General features: G+C 41.0%; 1 protein-coding gene and 1 long non-coding RNA gene across 6 annotated transcripts in view; one reads left to right on the top strand and one right to left on the bottom strand.

Annotated features, from left to right (window-relative positions):
• The window catches only part of hth (homothorax), a 117,092-nt gene that overhangs the window by 80,485 nt on the left and 10,529 nt on the right, over nt 1–26,078 (bottom strand). For 4 of the 5 annotated variants that reach the window (XM_064699704.1, XM_064699688.1, XM_064699680.1 and 1 more), the window contains exons 3-6: nt 23,347–23,488; nt 12,423–12,473; nt 10,172–10,222; nt 3,691–3,876 (exon numbers count right to left, since the gene is read on the bottom strand). In XM_064699704.1, the coding sequence (XP_064555774.1) occupies nt 3,691–3,876; nt 10,172–10,222; nt 12,423–12,473; nt 23,347–23,488 (430 nt within the window). Of the gene's footprint in view, nt 1–227; nt 1,983–3,690; nt 3,877–10,171; nt 10,223–12,422; nt 12,474–23,346; nt 23,489–26,078 lie in introns of those variants that run through there. The other variant, XM_064699714.1, reaches the window with a different exon arrangement.
• LOC135440511 (uncharacterized) lies at nt 22,351–22,985 on the top strand. Its single transcript, XR_010438310.1, has 2 exons — nt 22,351–22,667; nt 22,741–22,985. It is a non-coding gene; the product is annotated as an uncharacterized LOC135440511 (long non-coding RNA).

The raw sequence follows: 26,078 nt of genomic DNA, 5'->3' as shown, positions 1-26,078 counted from the left end.
AAAGTGTTCAACAAAATGCAAAAGCTCGCAAAAATCATAGGAAACAATTCGTTGCAGCCAATTTTGCAACAGTTTATATATATATATATATTTGTAGTATATAGAGTTTTTTATTTAATTATTTATTTTATTTTTTTTAGTTTTCTTTTTTTTTTTTTCTTTTTTTAACTAAAAAGCAACTAAGATCGCTTGGCCACAGATTTATGCTAAAATTATTTGTATTATAATTACAGCATTAATTTATTTCGTATGGTTGATGTTGTTTTGAAATTTTTTTCTTTCCATTTTCATGAGATAAAGTACAACAACTATTTTTAGTTTATTTTTTATTATAATGTTTTTTTTTTTGTTTTACAAATATAACTATTTGCAAGATTTTTATGTGTTTCGTTTATTCTTAAGTTGAAAAAATAGTACAAAAGCTTTGACATATTCTCAGTTTTATTAGTTTGTTGGTTTCTTTCACTAATAAACCAGTTGGTTTATAGTCTACTTGTAAAGTGTAAGTATACAAATGACTGCCCATATAGCTGGACTGCAACCGAGTACAGTTCCATTAAGTACAATGTTTGGTAGTTTATGGTTATTAATATAATTTTTTTCGTTTTTTAGTATGCGTAAACTTAAAAGGTAGGAGAATATAGCGATAGAGAAAGTGCCTAGAGCTGGGAAGAGTTCTTCGGAAATTAGTTAAGGGAGTTTAGGTTTAGTTTTAGTTTAGCTTAGCATACCTAATAATACGTAGCCTTCCGTTACGGATACTAAGAACTATATAACGTACATTTAGTTAGACCGCTATAGTATACATAGAGTTGAAAGGTAGGGAGTGAGTGAGCAACCGCAAGTAGTTGCAGTTGCAGCTGAAGTTGATTTGGGTTTGGGTTTGGGTTTGGGTTAGGCCTAGTCTAGTTGTAAGTATGATTGGGATAGTACAATGGGATTATCTTATTCCATCTCTTAACTGCTGTTTTTTGAGCACCAAAAGCTGCGCTGCTCTACATACGTAGATACGTACTGACATATTTATAATTGTTGATAGTTTTTAATTACATGTATTTTTAATAATAGTATCGCGTTTAGCATTTTACGTATTTACTTGTATAGTTAAAAATTTTGCTTAATAAATGCTTAAAGTTTTTTTGTTTTTGCTGATCTTGAATTATAACCTAAACAGTATCCCGTTCATTACGTATATAAAGTTTTCGCACGGTTTCTAGCTCATTTAAAATGTCATCGTATATGCGCGTTTCAACTCTCAATTAATTCAATTAACTTAAATCTGTTTTTTCTTTCTGTCCTTCTTTTTCTTTAAACAATAATAGAAAAACATATGTTTTACTTTATGTTTTGTTCGTATACTTTGCATTTGAACTCAGGTTGATTTTTCTTTTATTTATCTTTTTATTTACGTATTTGAGTTGCACTTGGTTCTCCATTCTCTTCAAGAACGCATTGAAATAAGATTTATAAAAGAAAATAAAAAAAAAGTGAAAGTCTAACAAAAAAAGATTATAAATTTGATTATATTTGTTCTTTTTTTTTGGCAAGTTCTTTCAGTGTTGTAAAACACGTTGAAAAAGGACGTATTGAAAAATCGTATACACGTTGCTGAAGTAACTAATATAGAAAAGCCAAACAAAAAGAGAATACACTTTTCTTTAAGCGTTAATTTTTTTTTTTTTTTTTTTTGTGTTTTTAACTTTTAAGCAGCCTAGGCTTTCGTAGAACTACATGCTAAAGTTATATTTTATTATAGTTTATTTTTAAAAAACTTTGCTTGTAGATAAGTTTATGCTTTTTGATACGACCGGGTAACGTAAGGTTTTCTTTATAGGGTTTCTGCTGCGAGACCCACCCAAACACACACACGCATACATACGCGAGAACTCTCACACGCACACAGCGAATTAAAAGTCCGCTTCGTGCTTGATGCGATAACTGGCATAGGTTTCTTCCAGCGGCGCAAAGTCTTGGGTGTGGGGCTGTGTTTAAGTTCCAAAAAGAAAATTGGCACCAGAGTTGTAATATATAGAAATGGTCTTTAGATATAATAGATCAAGAGATAATATTGTGTGCTTCTGTTACTGTAACTATGTCTGTGTTTGGTTTGTGAAGGGGCTTGGTGGCAATATTTACAAGTTTACAAACTCAAAACGATAACGTCTATCGTCTATCGGAAGTTATCGACGCAGTTGCAGCTGCCGACTGACTGTACCCGGGCAAAACGAAGCCCCTGCAGAGTCAGGGCCATGCGTATTATACTATCTTTCATATCATATTAATATATAATATATAATATATAATATATATGTATATAGTTTCTATATAGAGTTATGTGCATATGTAAATTGTTAAAATTGGTTAGTTTTGGGTTAGTAAACTTTCTTGTAATATAATATTTTGTTTTTTGTTTTGTTTTTTTTTTTTGTTGTATTTTAAATTATTGTGTTATTAAGTAGTGAAAATAATAAAAAGTTGTTAAATGTTTTTAATAATAATTAATAATATATTGGCGAGCTATATGGGCCTCTTGCAAAAACGAAGTACTGGAACTTTTACTTATTTTTTCTCTTTTGCATAGTTTTCTTTAGTTGTTGGTACTTTTTACAAATTAAGCAAATTTTTTGCGCTAATTATTGTTGCTCAGTTGCTGTATATTCATTTTTAAGTAATTTACAAGTTGAATGTATTCTATTTTTGTCTCCACAAAGAGAGCACAAAAATAAATAACATGACTTATGTTTTGCATTACTTTGTTTTTTGTTTTTAACTTAAATTTATGGCTCTCATTTTACTGTACAAAAACAGACAAATTCTAACGGCCAAAGCATCAGCAGCAGCAGCAGCACTGGACAGCAGCAGCAGCAGATGCATTTGCAGTACCCAACAGCAGCGCACAGTAGCAACAACAGCAGCAGCAGCATTAGCTGTCAAAGTTTGGTTGGTCAGACCCTGGAATTTGGGCGCCTCAATCGCCTCGCGGCCGCTTGGAAGCTCGTTTGTAGTTGTTGTTGTTGTCAACGTATTGGTGTTGTTGTTGTTCTTGTCGTTGTCGTCGTCGTCATCGTCGTTTGGCCGCTGGCGTTGTGTCCTTGCAGTGGTCGTTGTTTATACGTGGACATTGCTGTTGTTGCTATTGCTATTGCTATTGCTATTGCTATTGTTGTTTTTGTTGTTGTTGTTGCTGTTGTTGTTGATGAAGTTGTTGATATTGTTGCTTTTTGCTTTTTGCTGCTGCAATTGCGCTCGTTAGAAATTTGCGTATTTCTTTCTCATCTATTATTTGCTCTCTTGTACTGTATTTTTTAATTCTCTTGACTAATTTACAATGTGTGTGTGTTCTTGTTCTTGTTCATAATTACGTACAACTTCTTCTGCGTTTTTTGATTGGATTTTATTCATCAATATTATTATTATTGTTATTGTGATCTTCAAATAATCATTGAGATTATTATTTTGCATCATGTTTTGTTGTACTTTTGCAAAATTAATTAATTTTACTTAATTTCTTATGCAGTTTCGCAACATTCTTATATTTGGTTATTATTATTGATTCATTTAATCCCAGGGCATTGTGAGCACCCGCTTCGTTTTTGCAAGAAGGTCGTTATCGTACTACGAACATGGGTGCACCACCGCATTGTAGCTCGCCAATATAGGACCATGTGCTCCCGCGAAGGGGGTACTCACAACGTCTGGTGTACTAGCTCCATCGGTGTGCGATGTTGAATCGGCATTACTTCTTCCTTCACCATTTGCTGAACCTAATTCTGGTGGTTTGGTGGTGTCCCGTTCGTCAATCACTAAATCTATTGGCATTTTACCCTTTAAACATGAGATATATCGATGACAGAAATTATCGCATAGTTCATGCACCTGCAAAGAGAAACCCGCAAATTGCCATAATTGGGGCGGCGAGATAAAAGAGAAAGAGAGAGAATTTTGTGTGAGAAGAGCGACGTTATGACAATTATACAATTATACGTATGAGCAAACATACAAATATATATATAGCTTAAGTATTTATATTATACTAAACTAAAAACAAAATTATAGTCATTTTAAAATAATTCTTCTTACTCTTATTTATAAATACAATAGAGGTAAAAAAAAACTTATAGAACTATCGATAGCATGTATATAATATATCAATATATTATTGTCGATTCGGTAAGTTCACATATACTATCGATAGTGTCCATAGCTTACGTAAATAAATAGTTTGCTAAATAATCTAATCAGGCATTGCAATACGTTTTCGCCTAAGTCATCCCACATTCGGGACTTCATTAGGTATCCTGTTAGTTTATAAAACATTCAACTTGACAGACAGAGACAGCTGCAAACACTTAGCGCCATTGCATTCTTTATGCTAACAGCAACACAACAACACCACTGACAATAACAACAACAACGACAGCAACAACAAAAAAGAAAAAACCTGCTTTGCTCCCGCTGCAAATGGCATGCAAATTGCTTTTCATGCGTTATCCAAGGCCTGGCTCTGGACCCGGACCACGCAAATGGTTGATGATGGCACTCAAAAATGGCGTAGACAACGTCAGCAACAGCAACGGCCACAGCAATGGCAACAGCAACAGCAACCGCTAAGCTTAGAAGGTGTACGCGCTTGCAGGCGATAAAAATGCGAGGCCGGCCACATAAATATGCATAGAGAGCTGACTGGCCAAAAGCGTTGGTCGGAAAGGAAGTGCTGGCCAGCCAAGTTTAGCCGCAGGGCACACTTTTAAGCAAGCAACAGCAACAACAACAACGAGCAGCACGTGCAGCATACAGACGATCGCTGGCGTCAGCAGCAACAGCAGCAGCAAACGGGCCAACAAAATGCGTTTTTAAAGCCCTGCTGTTGTTGTGTTGGCTGGATCCAAAAACTCAGTCCAGTGTGTGCGTGAGTGTGTGAATGATTAAACAAATGCGATAAGGCCAAAGTGAGTGTGAGTCAGGCGGAGCGCATATGCAAATATGCAAAAGGCTGCGCACCAAAGAGGAATGCAGCCGCCGACGCGGCTAAAAAGAAATTAATTGCGCTGGCTCGAGCAGGCAGAGCAGCAGCAACAACAGCAACAACAACAACAAACAGCCCAATAGCAACAGTAACTGCAACAACCAACAGGGTGCTCCATTTTAACGGGCAGGCATTTAATTTACGAAAAAGTGCGCGTTGCTTATGCAAATTGCTTGTTGCTGTGTTCTTGCAACGGCTGCTGCTCTCGTTGCTTTTTTTGGCATACGAAAGCTGCAACAGTTGCTGGCGGGCGGGCTTGCTTGCTGGCTATTAACTTGTTGCCCATTGCCAAAACTTGTCAAACTCGTTTTCAGGCTGCTGTTGTTGCTGCTGATGCTGCCGATGGGGACGCTGCTGCTGCCTGTGTTCAATGTTATTGTCACCAAAAATATGACGTTGATAAAAACTGGCAATATCAACTGGTTTATGACAGGACTCAAATTAGTCGTTGCGGCTCGCTGATAACAGCAGCAGCAACAGCAACATGTTGTCGTATATGTATAGCTGTCAAAGTTGCCACAACAATGCACATAAAGCCCGCAATTAGCACACCAGCAACATGTTGCCAGCGCGCAGTTGCAGTCGCCTGCGTTTAACAACAACAGCAGCACCGCACAACGAAACACAGCAACAAGGCATAAATACTTACTAAATTGATATGTTTATGCGGCTTTATGCTCAGTTGCCTGTCTCGATCCGGGCCGGGACGTGGCCCTTTGTGGCATGTTGCTGCTGCGATGCTTGGACGATGATAATTTTTGATTAATTTGTCAGCGTTGTGTGTGACATTTAAACAGCTCATTGCGATATTTATGACTGCTGGCTGGTGCTATGACTGGCTGTTGCTGCTGCGCATTGGGTGGGCACAGCAGCAACTCACAACTGGGACCCACAGCAGCAGCAGCAAAATTGGTGCCAGCACAGGGGGCGTTGCTTGTTGTAAGCTTTGTAAATGTTGCAGTCATTTGTACATCCTGTTAAGCAAAACTTTTCACAGTCCCATCCTCGCCACATTTTACAGCTTCCTCTACCAGCGATATGATCGCAATGTGTCCGGGCACATAGTTTTGTTGACCCCCCGCCCTAGCCTCCTGTCTTATAACTATTGCACTTTGCCTGCATTCGTTTCTCTCTAATCTAATGTAAATTGCTCCAATCTGCGCAGTGGTAATTTTCGATTTCCGTTCATAGATAGCGTTAAATGTTCTATACAGAGATGACGACTAGACCAGCTCCGACTGAGATTCACACGAAACCGAACAACTGACACAGCCTCCAGTCTCGGTTCCAGCCCCAGCCCCAGTCTCAGTCTCTGTCCCAGTCGAGCAACAAGTTTTTTCTTTTATTTTTTTTTGCATTTTGTTTAACAAGCGTGCGGCAAAAAATATACAACACTGCTGACATTTAAATGAAATGTAATTAAAAAACCCACAACAACAACAAGAATAACAACAATAACAGCACCGGCAGCCGACAAACAGTACAAACTGAATCTAAACTGTAGGCAAAAATAAATATTTTAATTCAGGGAAAAAAATAGATAGAAATGTTATTCGGCTTTGAAATGTAAATGTGGCGAACTGCGAATGCGCTGCGAGCATGGGCAAACAGAAACGTTTACGGATACGCAACAAAATATAATTTCAAAAAGCAATGCAGAATATAATGTTAACTAATGTTAACAGAAACGCTGCAAAAAAAAAACAAACCGAAAGAGCTGAGAGATTCAGAAGGAAAAGGAATTGAGAATGTTGGATAATAGTAACGTTTACGGATGCGATTCAGGGCGAAATTTTAATATAATTGCTAGCGTGTTGAAACACTTTAGTAAAGTATTTAAATTTGAATATGTACTAGTACTAGTATGTATTAAAATAAGCCATTTTTATGTAATTTCTTGCTTTGCATTGGAACAAATCGTGTTCGATTGGAAATACTTTAAGTGTTGGTAAGTTAGTGTAAATGCCAAGCAAATGAAACCCACACATATTTCATTCCTCCCTATTCAAATCTCGAGTCCAGCTTGCAGTATTTCGCTTAGCCGAAAAATAAAATTCAGCTGTTGGTTGTCGTTTTGTGTTGTAGCACCAAACTGGCCGAGCCATCAAAACAAGGCCCCCAATTCGGTGTTGTGCTGCGCATACGTAGTGGTATTGGATGTAGTTGTAGTAGTTGAAGTGCCCCAATGCCGGTGCCGGTACCGGTACGACCGCCAAGCTGTGACTGCTTACCCCCTGCCGGGGTGTGTGCAACTGACCCGACGTGTGTTGTGTGTCTGTCCATTTGTCCGTCAGTCGGTCGGTCTGTCGGTCTGCTGTGGCACTGTCCCACTGTCCGTTTGTCAATTGCAATGCGCCGTCGTCGTTGAGTGTTTTTTTTTTGTGTTCAGCTTTTTTTTTGCATGTGACTCTGTGACGAGAATTGTCCGTGCTGGATGGGAACTGAGGACTGGGCAAATGGGGCTGGCAAACCAGTTTTGACAGACACAAGTCTTGAAGCGTCTTTTTAACTGATTCTGTGTGTTGTTTTTAGCAGCAGCAACAAATATGCACAGATACAGATACAATATATACATTATATGTATATATATAAATATATATAGACGCTTTTTGCCAGTCAGCCCGCACATTTTATTTAAGTATTATATATTTATTTTTTCTTTTTGTATTTTTTTTTACTTTATACACCAAAATCGCCCGCTGCATTTTGTTGGCTGCATATAAATGAATTGTATTTTTGTTGCTGTTGCTGTTGTTGTTGTACAAGTTGCTACAGTTCTTTGCGCCGATTGTTGGTTGTTGCCGTTGCCGATTGTTGGTTTGTCGTGGTTCGTGTTTGTCGCAAGCTGTGTGAGTGACAAATGACAAAAAAAAAACCTGTCGTGGGCTGTGTGCTCTGTGCTGTGTGATGATGATAAAGATCTCGTTCGCTTCACTACTCCTCTGTTTGTAATACAGGGTGCCACTTGTAACAAATTGCAGCTGGCTGACTGACTAAATGACTGAATGAGAATGATCAGCCAACTGACTGACTGACTGACTGACTGACTGACTGACTGACTGACTTGATTGACTGACTTGACTTACTGCACTACTTTCAATAGAAAGCGCTTTATGCAGTTGGTAATTAAGATTGGCCAACGCTAATTGCACATTGATTGACTTTTGTTGTTGGTATTTGTCATTGTCGGCATTTTGTCATTAGCCCAATACCAGGGAGTCCCAGTTCCAGTCGCAGTCCGAAGACAACTGTAAATGACTTCTGGGGGCCTACACAGCATGTCTGGAGACCCGAGAGCTGCCCAAATGGCTCAGCTTCGTATTCTTATAACGTTTGCCATGCGTTCTGATTGTTGGTTTTATAATGTTTTGCATAATTTCTTACTTAAGACTTAATTGAAAAACACAAAAAAACAAACAAAAAAAAACAGATGACTGGCTTAGCTCAAAGCCCGGCTCCGCTTCGTTTTGGGCTTCAGTTTTAACTTCGGCTTCGGTTTCAGTTTCGGTTTTGGTTCCCGGCCCAACGGTCGACCCTCCACGCTTCGCTGCGCATTTGCCTAATTAATTTTCTTGGCACAACAGCAGCAGCAACAGCAGTGGACAGTGAACAAGGGGCGGGGGCAGGGCCCAGGCATTAATTACGACCACGTTGAGGAACAACTTCCATTAAGACAGCCGCCGCACACACACGCACCCAAGCTAGTCAAGCTCTTGCATATTATTTGAAATTAAAACAAATTAGGCAACCTGTAATTTTTCCATTTAGATTATAAAGTGTCCAATAATAAAGTAGGTGTTGCTAGTTGCTGCATTCCCAAAATTATTTATGCGCGTCTAGGGCTGTTCAGACAGACAAAGAGAGAATGAGAGGGATGGAGGCATCCACACCTCATGAATTAACAACAAAGCAGCCGAAAATAAATGCGTTCCATTGTGCGATGCTCAATGCAAATATCGTGGGCTTTTGAGCACCATCCGCCCCACCGAGCTGCTGTTGTTGTGGTTAGTATCTTGGGCAAACACCTGCGCTGAGCTGTTTGCAACCCCGCCAGGTCAGCAAATATTTGTCCCCCGCTCGCTCCTATCTCGTTTTGTTAATGCTATGTCACATCCTGTCGGTCTGCATATTTCTGTATTTATCTCTATCTAAAGCTATGCAAGCGGCTTTCATGCTACAATTTTGATTGGCAATTAATGCTGTTTTGGCCACGGCGAGCTGCACGGCCAGCTTCACAGTTGTTGCAGTCGTTGTCAATGCTGTTGCTGCTGCTGTTGTGCTTTAATTTAGACATTTGCAAGAGAGATATGACCGCCTGCTGTGTATGCCTGTGCCTGCCTGTGTTTGTGTGTGTATGTGTTTCTGTCACCAATTGGAGCCTGCCTACAAGCTCAATAAAATGTCAACACAAATGTTGGCAATTGAAATACCCGATAGTTGCTAACTTTGTTTCTGAAATACCCTCTAAACAAAACACACTTGGAAATGGGTATACCTAAGCTGAGCATATATATATAGATACCTTTTACATGTCTACGTTACATTCATTCAATATACTCAACTCATCCTTCCGTCTATCTGTCTATAAGCCTATAAGCATGTCGATCTCAGTGACTACATGAGACTTAGATTACCATGCGCAGTTATCATTGCCACATTAAGTTTATGACCTATCTTTTACTGTAGGGTATCTACCAGTAATGTATATAGCACTTGGACTTAATTTTTTTGCAATTGATTTATGGGTTTTATGGGTGGTCGTTGGTTAGCTAGCTAGTGATAAATGTTTGCAGCTTGGCTAGCAGTTAATTGCATGACTGCTGAGTTTGCAGCTCTGAGTTGATGATCTACAGCCAGAAGAGTGGCCAAGGAGTGAGCAATAAAAGTGGCACAGATAACTGCCTATGTAGCATGCGTAAAAATCAGTAAACAACTTGTATAAGCTTTACAGTCAATCTGACCACATAGAAATCCGCGCAGCTATAAAGTATGATTTTTATATTTATATATTGCTTAAAAATAAATACTTCATCTATGTTCGAAAACGTATTGCAATATTCCTTTAAGACAAACTAATTCCAAAAAATAAAATTAAATGGTTAATTTAGATTTATATAGTATGTATTTATATTAATGGTTACTTACTTTTTCTAACTCTAAAAGGTGAAACCGAAGCACTTGTATTGCTTGCACCATCTGCAAAGAAAGAGGGGCGAGAAAGAGAGAGAGAAAGAACAAACATGAGTTATGCATATCACAAATGATAATAAAATTCGTAGCTATAAAAATTGCCTCCAAACAAATCGTTTGACGCCCCAGAACCACACACACCATAGTACACTCACACACACACACACACACACACACATGAATCGCAAGAGCGCCAACTGTTAGGGTGACCAGATGCTAATTAAAACGTCAGTTTGACATTTGACATTTTTACGAGGCTGCTAACTGGTGTGGCCGCTGCTGTTGCAGCCACTGTTACTGCTGCTGCTGCCGCTTTTGTTGTTGCAGCAGCTGGTGCCGGCAAAAAACTTTAAAGAATTTCATTTAATGCCAAGCCGCGGCCAACTGAACCGCATAGTAAAATAATAACATAGAGAAAACATGCTATAAACATTTTTATAGCACATCCACATAAGAGTGTTTGTGTGTGCATGCGTGTGTGCGTAAATATCTAAAGCACAAAACCGCCAAGACTTTTTTTTTAAGTAAGTGTTACTAAATGCACTTTTAAATGTTCAAACATGAACTTTGTGGTGCTGGGAGGAGAAGCGGTGGTTACTCAGTCCACCACCAGCAGCAGCAGCACCGCAGAGTGGTGGCATGCCAAAATGATTTATGGCCAAACTAAGCAGGCACACGGCCACGGCCAGAGCCATAGCCATAGCCGATCAGTGTAGACCAAGATACTCAAACCCAGGTCCGGGTGCCAGCTGCTTGTGCCTGTGTGTATTGCCTGTTGCTGCATGTTGGGCCCGGGCTGGCATTCAGTGAGTTTGTACTACAACTAATAAACTAATCTGCAAGTGCATAAAATTAGGGCCACCGCCAGAGATTTCTCTGCTGCGGCTGCTGATGCTGTTGCTGCTGCTGTTGCTGGCGACTAATACGCCATAAAAGCAGCGACATTAAACGCCGGCAACAGCAGCAGCAGCATCATCTCTGTTGCTCTACGTGAGTGAGTGACACATTTACGACTAAGCAGAGGCCGCTGTCGAGTGGTACGAACGCAGTCGCAATTAAAATTAGTTTTGCCCCTTAATCTCTTTATATGCAACAGCAACAACAGGAGCAGCAACTGTTGACGCGATTTGCGCAGCCCAATTGCATGGCTCGTTTTGCACTTTTTGCACGCAGCATTTCCGTCTTGATTTACATGGGCTCCAAAATTGCCTGGAAATTCGCTGGACTCAAACTGAGAGGCTGTAACGACATTCTGACTCATGTGTTGCTATGCGCCAGGAAATGCAGATGCATGTTGTACATAGTGATAAAATATATTTCAGTTGGATAAGCTAGCACATGCATAGTTTTTTTTAAGCATAAGATATGATCTGATTGATCATTAATAGAAATTGGCATAATTCACAGACTTGTGCACTTGTTGCCCTACAACGACAGCTGATCAACATGATCATCATTGTAGCTAGCAACAACAACATCACGCCATGATCGCCGTCAAGGTTGCCTTGATGGCATTTGCCTTTGCGTTGGGGCTCTGACTCTGACTGCCCAGATCTGAATGCACTTAACTAACCCACGAGCACGACGACGACTTTATTGTTGTTGCTGTGCTGTTGCTGTTGTTGCCGTCGTCTTTTGCACACCCAAAGGCTGCCCATTTAGAGAGTGCAAAAATGTCATATGCATCATTAAATCGTTCTGCTTCATATTGTAGTCGACGTCAAGCATCGGTCGTTGGTCGTTGCTTGTCTCCCCTTTGCCGTGCCCGAGCCTCAGCCCATTTGGATTCCCATCCCCATCCTGAAGCGAGGGCTACAGTAGCAGCCGCAGCTGCATCAGCAGCAACATGCAGAAATCAAAATGCGTGTCAGAGAAAAGTATGGCAACGCTGTCCAATAAAATGACTAAACAACTTAGTCCGCCGCCAGTGAATGACAGCGCTGACGCTATGGATGTCGATGCGGACTTGGACTTTGACGTTGCTTGATGCAAGTGAACAAACAAATGCTCATAAATTGCTTTGGCTGCTGCTAAATTTGCTGTGATTTATTCTAAATAAAAGAAAATTATGCAATTGTTGTCATTGTTTTGGGTCAAGGTGATCGCACGGACACACACACACACACACACAGACACACACACTTGGCTAGGCCGTGATCTTTTGGCTTGTTGCTGCAACATAGTTGCCGGGCTTTTGTTTGCTTACCAGTGAATCGACTTCGGGATCTGCGGTATAGTAGGGTTTCTGTGATCTTATCTGAAATGAGAGACAAAGAGGGAGAAAGAGAAGGAATAAGTATAAAAAAAAACACTTTGTATACTAGTTTCAAATCGTTGCAAATATGCATAAGCAGTAGCAGCTGTTGCTGCTGGTCTGGTGCTGGTCTGCTGCTGTAACCGCTGATGTTTCTGCTGCTGTGCGGAATCTTGACGAACGCAGGCAGGTGGTAACTGCAGCTCCGAGCCACTCCGTGACTAGGTCGCCAATGTTTACTGTTGTCCGTTGTCCGTTGCCTGTGTCGCCGCAGTTTTATGATGCCAGCTCACAGTCCAAGCGATAAGCGCTCAGCAAGCAAATATAAACCAGGCGGCAGCAACAGCAACAGCAACAACAAATAGATGGTTACCAAAACCCAGCATGGGAAACGCAACATTTGCGTAAAATTTGCTGTTGCTGTTGTTGCTCATCAGAGCAGAGGTGACTCGATGACTCGCTGTGACCATAAAAGCGATTCTCGTTTTTTTATTTTTATTGCAAAAGGCAACAGAAATAAACCACACACTTAGATAAAAATCACAAAAGCAATATGTGGCTAGATAAAAAAAATGGCCACACAGACCGCGACCGACCAAAATGCGACAGAAGGTCAAATAAATGCTGCGAATTATTTGTTGATTTTATTATTGTTGCTGTTGTTGCTGTTGCTATTAGTGAAGATTGCTGTTCGGTTCATAGCGATTTGTTGGCTCTCACGGAACAACATGGCCTGCCCCATGTGAGATCTGTGAGACCAGTTCGGGTCGTTCTTCAATAGATATATAGATAAACAGCAAGCACATAAAAAAGAGCTACACCCGCTGCGAAATTTTATACCGACGCAGATCTTAAGTCGACCTTGTACTTGCGTTCATTTTTGTCTGCTTTTGGCTTGTCAATAGACCACCCAGTTAAAAAAAAACTATGAAAGGCTGCACTGCATGCGGTCCTACAGAGACAGAGATCAGATAATAGATTGGAAGTCAGATGTATAGATAAAAAAAACTGCAATGATCTGTAAAAGATAACTGTTATCTGCTTAAACTGCGAACTCTAGAAAAAGTTCACGTTAAAGAGGCACAAACTCATTTACTAGATTTAAACTGAGGCTCAAACTATCTATCTTATCGAAGTAGACCGAAATGTTAACCTACTTCAATTTGATATCCATGAAATACATAAAAAGCAATTCCAAGCTATCCTTAAGCTCTAATGATCCACATATGCGGCATCTTTCAGCTGGCAAATCTCTCTCCAAGACACGCCATACTGGACCATACTTGAGTATCGTAACGGCAATTTGGATCAACTGAGGCATAGACGACTAATAATTATGTTGCGCACTCGCACATCGAGCGGCAGATCGGATCGGTAAGGAGTTCAAGTCCAAGTCGGACTCATTGGCCAGACATCTGCAGATATGTGGGTACCAGGCAACAATGAAGCATGAGAAAAACGCCCCATTGTGAAGCAAACAGAACAACAATTACAACTACAACAACACCACAAAAACAGAAACAACAATAACTGATACAAGCCACAGCCATTGAAGAGAGTATGAAAACGTAGCAAAAGTTGCGTGTGGAGAGTTGTGCCAAAGTTGTTGCCAGTTGGCTTTAATGTTGCATTTTCAAATGCTGGTTGGTCGCTGGCGTTGCACACACACATACACGAGCACAAAAGCACTCATACACACATACATATATATTAAGGTACGTGTAGAAGTTGTCAAACTGGTTTGCATGATAACTCTCCGTTTGGATGGCTGACTTGCGACCAGGTCGCGCTTTTGCTTTAGCTGATATGAAAAGCACGAGGGTCGACGGTTTCTTTATTTAGGGGAGACATCGGGGAACTGAGGAACTGGGGAACTGGCATATTGCACACACGCACTTCTCCTGCTCCGAGTTAGTCTCAGCTAAATCAAAATGGCTGCCAGCAGCTCTCCTCCGAGAGGTTCTCAGCTGCTCTCAGTGGTAACTACAAGCCCAAGCCGAAGCCTAAACCCAATGATAAGCGCTGGCCCAATGAGCAAATGAAATGCTGTTGTCTGCGATGCGGTTTTAAAAATATATAAATCATTGGCAACAAGCGAATACACAGCATGAGACAAGTCTATAAATAAGCCGAGACAGCGAGTCAGCAGCGGGCGTGAAAATAACATCAACATGAAATGAAAATCAAAATGAAAATTGAAATGAAAAGCAAAAGGAAAATTCTATACACTGCGCCCAGTCGAGAACATTTTGTCACCACCGCCGCGTGGGCGTCTGCAGCTGACAATTTCATATTTATAGCCAACGCAAAGAAGCGTATTTTCAATTTCCAAGTAGTGTCCAATGCGGAAACCCCAAAAAGCCATACACACACCCGAAGACCCCAACACCCAAACATACCAACACATTCTCACACACGCACTTTAAAAATAAAATAGAAAATTGCGTGTCATGTCGCCCATGGGCTGTCCGAGTTCTTGACTTCTTCCCAACACACATTCTAATCAGTTTCACATGGGCAGCTCATAAATTTCGCAAGCAACGGCGACAAAATAAAATCACTACTGTTTAGATACTGCTCTTCAAGCGTTTTTATGATGCCCCCATAAATGCAATTATACAACCGACAGCTACAGCTACAGCTACAGCCACAGGCACACCACAATGTACCTGAATGGAGGGGTCTGGGTTTCGGTTCGGGTTCCGGTGGGGTTTTTGTTTTGTTTTTGGTTTTAGATTGTCTCGCAGGGTACCGCCCCGAAAGATACACAAACACTGTAGCAAGATCGGACCCGCGCGTAGGTGCCATAAATTGTATGGCATTTTCAAATCAAATTCATTTCATCAACCTGGCCACGTGCTATTACCCAAAGGCAGCAAGAATCACGTTATAAAAGCCAAAGTAAATAATATACATGCGTATTTACAAACACCAATATATACTTGGAATTATGATTCAATCAGAACTGCTTTTAATTTCTCACATGATAAATTTATAGAAATTTGAGCCACTAAAAACCGAAATAAAAATCGAAACGCAATCCACAAAAGAGCTCAAGTCTATAAAACGCCTCAAATGTTGTCCATGTTTGTATGTGTGTTGGCGGAGCAGCATTTGTTTTTGCTACGTTTTTATTATGCCAATAGTTAGGCGCTGCTCGTCCGGGTCCGCCCGCGTTTATAGCCCTGGCATTGCGCTGGCCATAAACCTGCGCGCAGTGGCGGAGAAAGAGGACGTCAGCGCAGAGGCGGGCGCAGTGTGCAAGTGTATAGCGAAGTCTTGAGCACTTGAGTAATGGCCATAAAGCGCGCCCAGCAAATGGCCATAAAGCAATTTATGCACCCGGCCATGTCGACTTTTGGAATCAGCGTGCACAGTAGCCAAAGAGCCGGACAGCGAGCGATCAGAAGCGCAAAGCTCCAAACCCCAAGCACTTGAGAAACTGCAGTGATAACAGCCGCAGACGCATCGTCATCGACTCTGCAAAAGCAACAAATGCTCGTGAGCTGGAACTAGTTCATATGAACTGACAGAATTGTGGCACAACGCACGTTTCTCTTATTAGCTTATCTAAGCTAATGGTTTCTGTTTGTATGTGCGTGTTTGTTTGTTTTATGTGTGTGTGTATTTGTATGTGTGTGGAGATCTGCAGTTCGGCTATGTGGCGCCTAAATTGCTGCACGTAGCTACATTAATTTTCTTATTACTTTTGTATTTGGCTGCGTGCTACGGCGCCGGACTCGGCCCTAGTTCCCTGCCCCCAGCGGCCGCATGCGGGCTGCTATCATAAACAAACGCAAGACAAACGAATTAGCCGAGCAACAACAATAACAACTATAAAAACAAACAACCGCAACAGCAACTACACAACTTTTTGCCGAATTACCGTGCATAGCTTTGCGTTAAGAGACGCTGTCGAAACGTTATCGAGGGTTATATTTATTTATTTATATATATATATATATATATATATATAATCTATTATTTCGACCACTGGAAGAGATATATATATATATATATATATATATATATATATATATATATATCTCTTCCAGTGGTCGAAATAATAGATTTTTATCCTAAATAATAATCTTTCTATAGCATCTTAAATCTTCATTACTTAGTTGTAGGTTAAGTGTTTCTGTATACATATATGTACATAAACATAATTTATTTAGGATTAAACTCTTATGCATAGTCATATTAATTTTAAATAGAAGCTAGGCTGCGATCCTATAATATTATCCTATAGTCAAAGTATCGAAGCCTCTGTGGATCGTCAAATACCTATAGTTTTATTTAGGTAATGCAGCTTACACAACACTTCGGAATTTTGGTGATTTATTAAGTGCTTTTTGAAGCAGTCTTCAATTAAGTTGGGCACTGTTTTAAAAATAAGCTTCTGCATGTGTCAATCACACCGATGTAAGTGACTTTAAAGAGCCGTCAAAGCTAGGTACATCTGTTGCCCTGCGTCGTGTGCCATTATTCGAAAAAACATCTGTTTCCAAAATCATTCACTTGAAAAATGCAGTTACCTCAGCCATGTAACTAAAGACCCCAGAAAAACTATCAAATTTCTCACACCTACACACAGAGTGAACAACAATCGGCAACAGTTACAACAAATAGCCGCAGTTAAGTACCTAAAAGCTTGCACAACGGCAAAGCACCGTCCCACCTTCCCCTTCGAACAGGCAAGCACCTCTGGCTCCAGTTCGAGTTGCAGTTCCCATCCCAACACACTCGCCCACAGCACACAAAGCTGAACAATAATTTTGTTGTAATGCAATACCAAAAATTGTATTTGCTTAGCTGATGACGTTACGTTGTGGCATTGCTGATGATGTTGATAATCATGCGAATGATAATGACGATTATAATGATAATGTCATTGTAGTGCTTGTTTAATATCGCTGATTACCCTTAACCGACATTAACAGCAAGAAACCAAACCAAATCAACAAAAACCCAAAACAAAACAAATCATAAACATAAGCATAAACCCTACCCATACCCATACCCATACCCATACCCATACCCAAATCCAAACCCGAACGTGAAATGTGTAACGCGCCCGATCTGGCAGAGCCATCGTTTTTATCTTTATAATGTGCCCACAATATCGGTAGTAAAAACTACAACAAAATGCGACAATTGAGGTGACTATGCGAGTGCGAGTGGCAGAGTAAAAGCTACGCGTGGTTCCATAATGGGATAGTTCCACATGCGGCGCGCCTCGACTGATTTACTTTTTTTATGATACCTTCATGTTTATAAACGCACTTGCATCTGTATCTGTAGCTGTATCTGTATCTCTCTATTGCTGTATCTGTTTTTGTTTCTGTAAGTGTGTCTATGTGCCGAAGACACTTGGCCACCTTTTACGACCCAAAACATACGACGCACTGAGGTAGCTGCCGCTGTCGCTGCCGCTGCCGATGCCGCTGCCGGCACTGATACTTTTAACAATCTGGCGTAGAAGCTCGTAAACATTAGCAACATTCTGAATGTCAATATTTGCATTGGAATGTTACAGCCAAAAGCAGCAGTAACAACAACAACAACAGCGGCATGTTATAGAGATTTGTGTGTTGCTTTCGTTGACTACTTGTGGCGCATATCAATGGTACCTGTGCCTAATGGATCACTCTCGTCATGCCAAAGGCGTCTTGCCCCGGGCCTGGACAAACATCCGGCGTTCGGGTGCTGATAAGAGCACAAAAATGCAAAGTAAAGATACTACAGATGCGTGTGTCAATAATCCGAGATTGATCGCCTAAAACATACCCTGTGTGCCTTAAATTATGAAATATTAAATATGTAAATTTTTTTTAACATTTATAGGACTCGATTCTTAATTTGTTACAAATATTTGTAAATGAATCTCAGAAGGGTAATTAGTGATTATCGGTTGGCAAAAACGAACTGAGTATTCTTAATTTTTATCTATATACTTTGTATACTTGGAAATATTTAAATACTAAAGGAATATATGTTTGCAATAGTAGGAACGGCCCTTTATACCTCATATATCATCATTTACATGCAGGGTATATGTGCCATCGATTGTCAACACTCATTGGCCAATTTGTCAAGGCACCATCTCGACGCTTCTTTGATTTTAATTGAAAGCGTTTAGCGCACGTCTAGTCCGCGAGTGCGGGACATAAATCATGGGGGCTCATAAGTAACGGCACATAAATAAAGGCGCAACGAAAGACTCGTATCGGAATGAAATACTTGAGATGCTTAGAGACCTAAATGATAATAGGCACATGAGTAATAAAATGCTGCACGGCTTCTGCCTTTCGAAATAAATAGTTTTGTGTAACTAAATTGGACTTGGCTGGCATTTGACTAAGTTTTCACCTATTCAAATGTTCTATATAGCTCTATTCTTGGGTATATCTGTGGCTAAATGTGCATAAATAACGAGAATCTCTATCTATCCTTCTATTATTCTCCGTTTGCTGTCTACATTCCAAAACCAGCCAGAGGGCCAATCTAATGGGTTACGGCCTGTATTTGATGAACGTATTAGGGACTAAGTAATGCGGCACTCACACAGCGATAATGTATCTACGAAATGCAGCATGCACCATTTCATATCGTATATAGAGCTGTTAAAAAGGGTCAAACTACTGTACAAATATTGAAAGTCATCAGCTATGCAGACGATTCGTCTAACGACCCCGACCAAATGCGCGCACAATCTAAACACACACACACACACGCACCACTTATAGGGATATATTTAAGAAGCAGCAAACTAAATAATAACATTTAAAAGGCGCCAAGTGGTTTCATAAACAAATATTTGAATAGAAAAAATTCGGAATTCGTTGCCCGCTTCTGACGAGCCAACTGGCAACGGGCAACTGGCGGCGCTGAAAGCACAACGCAAATTGAGAAAAATTCAAGTGTAATCAAAAATGCGGTTGCAGCTGTAAGCTGAAGTGAAGCAAAGTAAATATACGCTGCTCGGGTAGGTGGGTAGGTGGTTCTCTGGCAGCCTGTGCCAAATCAATTCACGCTGTGCAAATGGCAGGCTGCGTCGCAGCTTCGGGTTCGGCGGTGCCTCATCCTGGCAACAGTTGCGGCTGCGCAATCCGTATCTCAAACGGGACAATGTGGCTGCTCTTTTGGCAGTTTAATTCTTTTTTTCTGGGCTAACAAGTTGGGCCTGATTGTATGTAGCTGCGCCTTTGTTCGCCAAGAAATTCAAAACCAAAAACCCACTGGCTCTAAGGGTTGCACGAGCAAATAAAAGAACAATGCTTTAATAATATAACTGCGCATAGCTAAAAGACAGAGAGGAAGAGAGAGTGAGAAGGCAGAGCAGCAGAGATTAAAAAGGTACCAATACCAGATTCCAAATAAAAAGGCATAGGTTTCTGTATTTTTTATCATTAAAAGAACAAAAACAACGGCCTCGCCAAAGCAGAGCCAACTCCGACGGCGACTCCGGTTCCGACTGAGGCAGTAGGGAATATTGCACAAAGGAGATTAAGTTCCTTTCAGCAAACGAGACGGACAGAGAGACACACGCAAATGCGTAGAAATGCAGGCACAATTCCAGCAGTGCCATAGCCCAGCAAGATCCAAGTGAGCATTCCAATCCTGCCTGCCTCTTGCCTCCTGCCTGCCTGCTGCCTGCCTGCTGCCTGCCTGCTGGCTGCCGGCCTGCTGCTCTCTGACAATACACAACTGCGCAAGCGTAACCTTTCATACCTGATTATGGGATCACTATGGAAAAATGTATGTGTGCGAGCGTATGTGTGTGAGTATCTTTCTTTTTGTTTCGTTTCGTTTAAAATCAGAAAATGCAATTTACGAAAACAAAACAGAATGTTGGGAAAAGTAAGTCCGGGAACGGGGCACATTAAATTGCTTTTGTAGAAACGTTGCCCAGCCATAGGCCAAGACATTGATTGGTATTAACGCTTAACCTGTTCGGGTTTCTCTGTAATTCTTTAGCGAGGGGCTAGCTACCTGCCTATTGCTAATCCAGAGACACATCCAGAGGCGTTGCTTCCCAACTTCTTTGGGCTAGTTAGTGAGTTATTGTGGCTCTAGTAGAAAGTTGCCCAGCTCGGGCAGTGTCAATGTTGTGACAGATGTAGCTATAGTCTTTACCATAAGTATAGTGTCAAGGACAGTCGCAAGGCTGGCCACATTGTGGCGCTGAGCAGAGACTAAAACAACACGATACACAACAGACAACAGCTTCATGTTGTTCATATGGAAAACAGCAACAGCAAACGAGACGCGGGCCTGCCGCAGAAATTCAAAATATCATCAGCATCAGCAGGCAGCATCATCATCATTTTACCCGCACTTCATTAATCATCATGCCAAAACAGACAGCCGCCACCATAGTGCGGTAGTATGTGTGTGTGAATGTATATGTGTGTGTAGAAGAGACAACTACTTAGAAGCAGACGCAGGCACTGCTGCACGCATGGTTGCAATCTGCAACTACAATCCGAACAACAAATAGAGAGGATCAGCAACAACAACGAGACAATGGAGCCGCGTTGTCAACGCCAAAAAATCAACTCGTCGCATGTACAAACTATTAGCCAAAACGCCAAAAGTTGTCAGTCCGTCTGGTGGGAAGGCAAAAGCTACTTGCAACGCCTGGCCTTTGTGACGACTGATTTTCATTAAAAATTACTTAAAATGAAATCATAAAAATTATTTGGGCAATCAGCATGGGGGCTGACTTTAGGGGTTCTTTGTCTTTGGCACTGATAGACAGAGAGCGAGAGTGAGACGGAAGGAGGCAAACCATTGGAGACAAAGGCTGCAGCACATTAAGCAATTTTTGTATGGGGAGAAATCAGCAGCAGCAACAACAACAGTAACAACAACAACACTCATGCAGACAGACATACGACGCGTCGCTTGGGGAGCAACAACATCTTCAGCTTTTGTTGCTTATTTATAAAGTACACATGTATATATATATATATATATATAGTTGCAGATATATTTGTATCGGTTTTCTTCAGCTGCTTTTAAAGAGAAATTATAAAGCGTTTCCTTAGCTGCATCATTAGCAGCGCCAACACCAAAAGTCGCCTAAGTATATGCCAAACGATACGAAGAGTGCGACGTTTCAGATTGTGAGATCTCGATCTGGTTCTCGTTCTCGTTCTCATTCTCGTTCCCGATCTGTGGCGTTGGCGTTGGCGCATTTTACGCAGTTGCTTAGTCAAAATGAAGTGACTCTATGTATATACGTACATGCATATACTAACATGGGATGTATCTAGATGCAAACTATCTATATAAAATGCATCGACAGTGGGGCAGCTAAAAAAGTATCGCCACATATTTTTAGCGCCCATGTTGGCAGTCGAGTCGAGTCGAGTCGACTGGGCCCTGACTCTCTCTGCGCTGCTCAGCTCTGCTCGTTTGTTAAAATTCGATGGGCGAATGACATTTTTGAGTTATTTTTGTCAGCCTAAGACGGCAACAGACAACAACGACCCCAAAGCAGCATCAATTTAGTAGCGAGCTAAAAAAGAAATGAATTCAAATCGAATCACATGAAATGCAAGCGACAACTTAGTTGTTGATGGTGTCTTTATCTGTATCTGTGCATCTCTATCTATGTATCTCTATCTCTGTGTGCGAGTGTGCGTCTACTGACGTAGTGCCTGCTGCTTGTTGTGGATCATTCACAAAGCAAAGTGCGAAGTAATGTTCTGCTATGAGGGTGTCAACTAAAAGTCTGCATTCGAAGTCACGCGTTATGCCAACGCAAGTGAGAGATACCAATTATTATAGTTTCAGATCTTCAGATTGTCGAAGATTTTATATATGAAATAAAGAGAACATATAGGTTGTTATTCTATTTCATATCATTAGTACTTAAGTCTAGGAGAACACTCATTCCAATCTGAAATTTGTTAACTTCATTGACATTTCATTGTCAATTTGACAAAAGTTCATCAAAATCTCGCCAGGAATATCAAAAACAACAAATCATTGTGGCTAACAACAACAACAACAAAAACAACACCTTGCCAGGAAAGGACCAAAAACGTATCTTGATAAATGTGGATGCTGCCGTTGTTGCTGTTGATTTTATTACCCATGGCAGGCCTGTCAAAATTACAAATGGACCATAAATAAAAACATCATTTTTTGCGCACAAAATCCAACTGGCCAGCAACAACAACAAAAGTGGGTGTCTCTTGCTGTTATTGTTATTTTTATTATTATTTTTCTCATATCCTTTTTTTTTCCTTATTTGGAGCGCCAAAACTGTCACCGACATGAAAATCTCTAGATGGAGCCATAAGTCTCGCTCGTATCTCGCCCGCCCTCGGAGTGAACGTCTGTTTGTTAATGTGATCTCGTTCATAAAAATAGCAGCGCGCAGATAACTTGAGGCCAGGATGTAGCTGCAGGGGTAGCTGCCACAAACAGACATAAACGACTTGCAACATTATAATTTGTATGTTAAAACATCGTAAATTACTTAAATGTCACTCCGTCGAAGTATAAGCTCAGCTTTTGGGCAGCCGTCGGGGGAAGTGTCAATTGTGGCAACGCATATTTGTGACATATGGCAAGCCGAAGCGAACTGTAGTTAAGTGCAGTCCCTCAAGAGAGAGCCAAGGGGGACGGCCAGAGTATAAAAGAGAGAGAGACTGCTACGTAATTCGATCATTTAACGGTTTGCTTCGTTAGACTCGTGTGCCGCGATTTGGTGAACAGGCTCTCGACTCTCGGCTCTGCTGCATGTGCCGCATGTGGCACATGTGGCAGCGAGCGCAACGAGCACAGCTCCAATTACTCCCAAAAGAACACGGAAACAAGAGTGGAGATGATATCATCATCATCTCTTCTGTTCGCTTACCTGTTTACTGAACATTGCAATATCCTCGTTAAACGATTCCGATGAACAAACATCGCCACCTTGCACGCCAGGCTCCCTCGGCGTACATGTGGCCAATTCGCATTTCTCGAATATTAGCGCCAAGAGCGGGAATAGCGGATGTCTGCAATAGAAAGAGACAGGACGACAAATTAATAAACTGAAATTTAAATCTTAAAAGACAGAATTAGAATAATCCCAGGCAAAAAATCATGATTTGTGCTGATTTAAGAATTGCTTTAAGTTAATAGCTATATGAAAACAAAACAAGAGTTTAGCATATTTTTTGTCAGTGTTTGCCTGTTTTTTAACTATTTCCTGCCTTGAACCTGCCATGCAAATGAGTAGCAGCTGTTTCGTTTCAGTAAAAAGAGAGAGGGATAGAGAGAGAAAAAACCGTCCACATCTACATATAATCCCTCCGTTTGAGACCTGGCCCTACATTTTGACGGATTAGTTCAGCAACTATGCATGATTTGACCATTTTTTGTTGTTCTCTTTTTTAATTTCGTTTTCTTTTTATTGTTGTTAACTGCTCTTCACGCTCCAAACACAAATTGCACCTGAACAAAATTAGGCAAAGAGCGAGTGAACCCTCTGAAACTACGGGGCCGTACCTTGGCCAGCCCAGGCACTTCATTTAGCCATTAGATGGCACAACTGACCATTGACCAACGGTGAGGGTGTAGCCGTGCGCTTAGCAACTATTAATAAACGGACCGTGGCCCGAAACCCCTGAACTCTGCTCGACAACTGCTAATGCGAAGGCCCTTGCGCTTTTTACAGTCCAGTGCGCAGCAGAGTTTCCATTCCCATTCCCCTTCCTACTCCATTTTCAATTCCATTTCCATTCCCATTCCCGCTGGCCAGGATCGACCCAAGCAGCAAAAAAGTGTGCACTCATTTGCCATGACTTGGCATTTGTGACAGGCAGCTGAAGTTGTTCTTGTTGTTGCACTCCACTCGAGAAGGTGTTAAGAGAGTTCTGCGCATGTTCATTTTATTGTAGCGGCTGCTTTTTCATTTCGTTTATTTCTTATTGTTATTATTTTTTTTGCGTCTGGCTGCTGCTTTCAAGGTGTCAATTGTACAAATAAGAAGCGCATTTTCGAGTTTTATTTACAGCAGTGCCAGTGGCAGTGGCAGTTGCAGGTGGCAGAGCCAAGGCCCGAGCCAAAAAGTGTGCTAATGAAGTCATGCCCCATGTTTGCTCACCCACTTGAAGCGCAAACCCAGACGCAGACGAGGACGCGGACGAGGACATCGTCCTAAGCGATGACGAGAACGCTCATCAAACAACCGGCAACCAACAGCTGATTGATGCCAACTCAAACTCAGCTCATTCATAAATTTGCCGGACAAAACAAACAAAAGCCAAATATTTGCTTATTAAAATGCGCAAGAAAAAATGAAGGCTAAAGTCAAACATAATTCAAGCAGCTGTTCCTGGGTATCGCCAGTTGCAGCACATGAAAATTGGCAGTTGTGAAGCTCCTGTGTGCAGGACACGCAACTGCAGAGACGAGAATGACACGAGCAGCGTGTCTTCTGCTTTTGATGAAGTTAGAAAAAAGAAAAAAAGCCGAAACCGCATTTTGGCAACTTAACACCAAGTGGCAGCAGCACCAGCAGCAGGAGGAACAGCAACAACAACAACAACCTGCAGCCCATTTGGAAGGGACTCCCTAATGCCTAAGCACGTTCATGTGCCGTGTCCGACACTAAGCACGCGCCACACCCCCCGATCAGCCGCAACAACCGCAGCCGCAGTCGGAGCGCACAAATTAAAAAAGAAATTTTGTTGCTAAAGGAAACCCATAATTTTGTATTTTGCGCAAAACACAGAAGGTCACGCCCAATTCTACGAGTATACAAAAAAAAAAAAAGAGAAAAACCAAATAAGAGAAAAACATGGCCCTCACTAAGGTTTTTGTTATTATTTTTTTTTTTGTTTCCTTTGCTGAAGGATCGTGGACTTTAAGTCGCGTGTGTGTTAAATTTATGTTACTCCCTCGCCTCGAAATATCTTCTTTTTCGATGACGAGAGGTGCGAACAGGCGGCAACAGGTGGCGGTTCTGCCCAGGGATCGATCGCAACAAATTGGTATTCAATATGTGAGTTTGCTGATCAAAGGGCGAAAATTGATGGCGACCCAAGGTAGGAGGAAGTTGGAAGTTTAGTAAATTAAATAAATGAATTGGACCAAATTCAATTTGCCACTCATCAGACGACAAATCATGCTTATCATGCAGATCGCTGTAGTATAAAAATCGATCCCAAGTGAAGATCACTACATACTACAGTTTCTAGATGGCAACATTAAATAAGATTTGAATTTTCCATGTCAGTCTCACGAAAGATCATTTTTAATGAAGATCGAAATATTAATAAGCCACTTTATCAGCCAGGCGATCGTGTACCTATGTGGAATCTAAAGTTCGATCGATTATATAGTCTTTTCTCGAACTATTAATCGATCGCCCCAATCTAGTACTACGCGTGATCGTGTAAGTTTACCCATAAAATCACTTTGGGCTCGAATTGCTAATCGCTTTGAGTTTCTCGATCGACTTTAATCCAACTTATGAATGAGCGACCATTTTTATGATCTACGCTTATCAGAAAACTGGTTCATTGACAGCTCTCTGTGCTGGGCTGTTCCAATTGATTTGACATGTAGTATTTAACGATTCGGCATCAATTTGAAAAAGTT

The sequence above is a fragment of the Drosophila montana genome, unplaced genomic scaffold (genome assembly GCF_035044405.1).
Source record: "Drosophila montana isolate Dmon_TW-CO22-7 unplaced genomic scaffold, ASM3504440v1 contig_1083_1, whole genome shotgun sequence".
Lineage (NCBI taxonomy): Eukaryota > Metazoa > Arthropoda > Insecta > Diptera > Drosophilidae > Drosophila > Drosophila montana.
The sequence above is the reverse complement of the archived record's forward strand: the minus strand, read 5'-3'. Positions and strand labels throughout refer to the sequence as shown.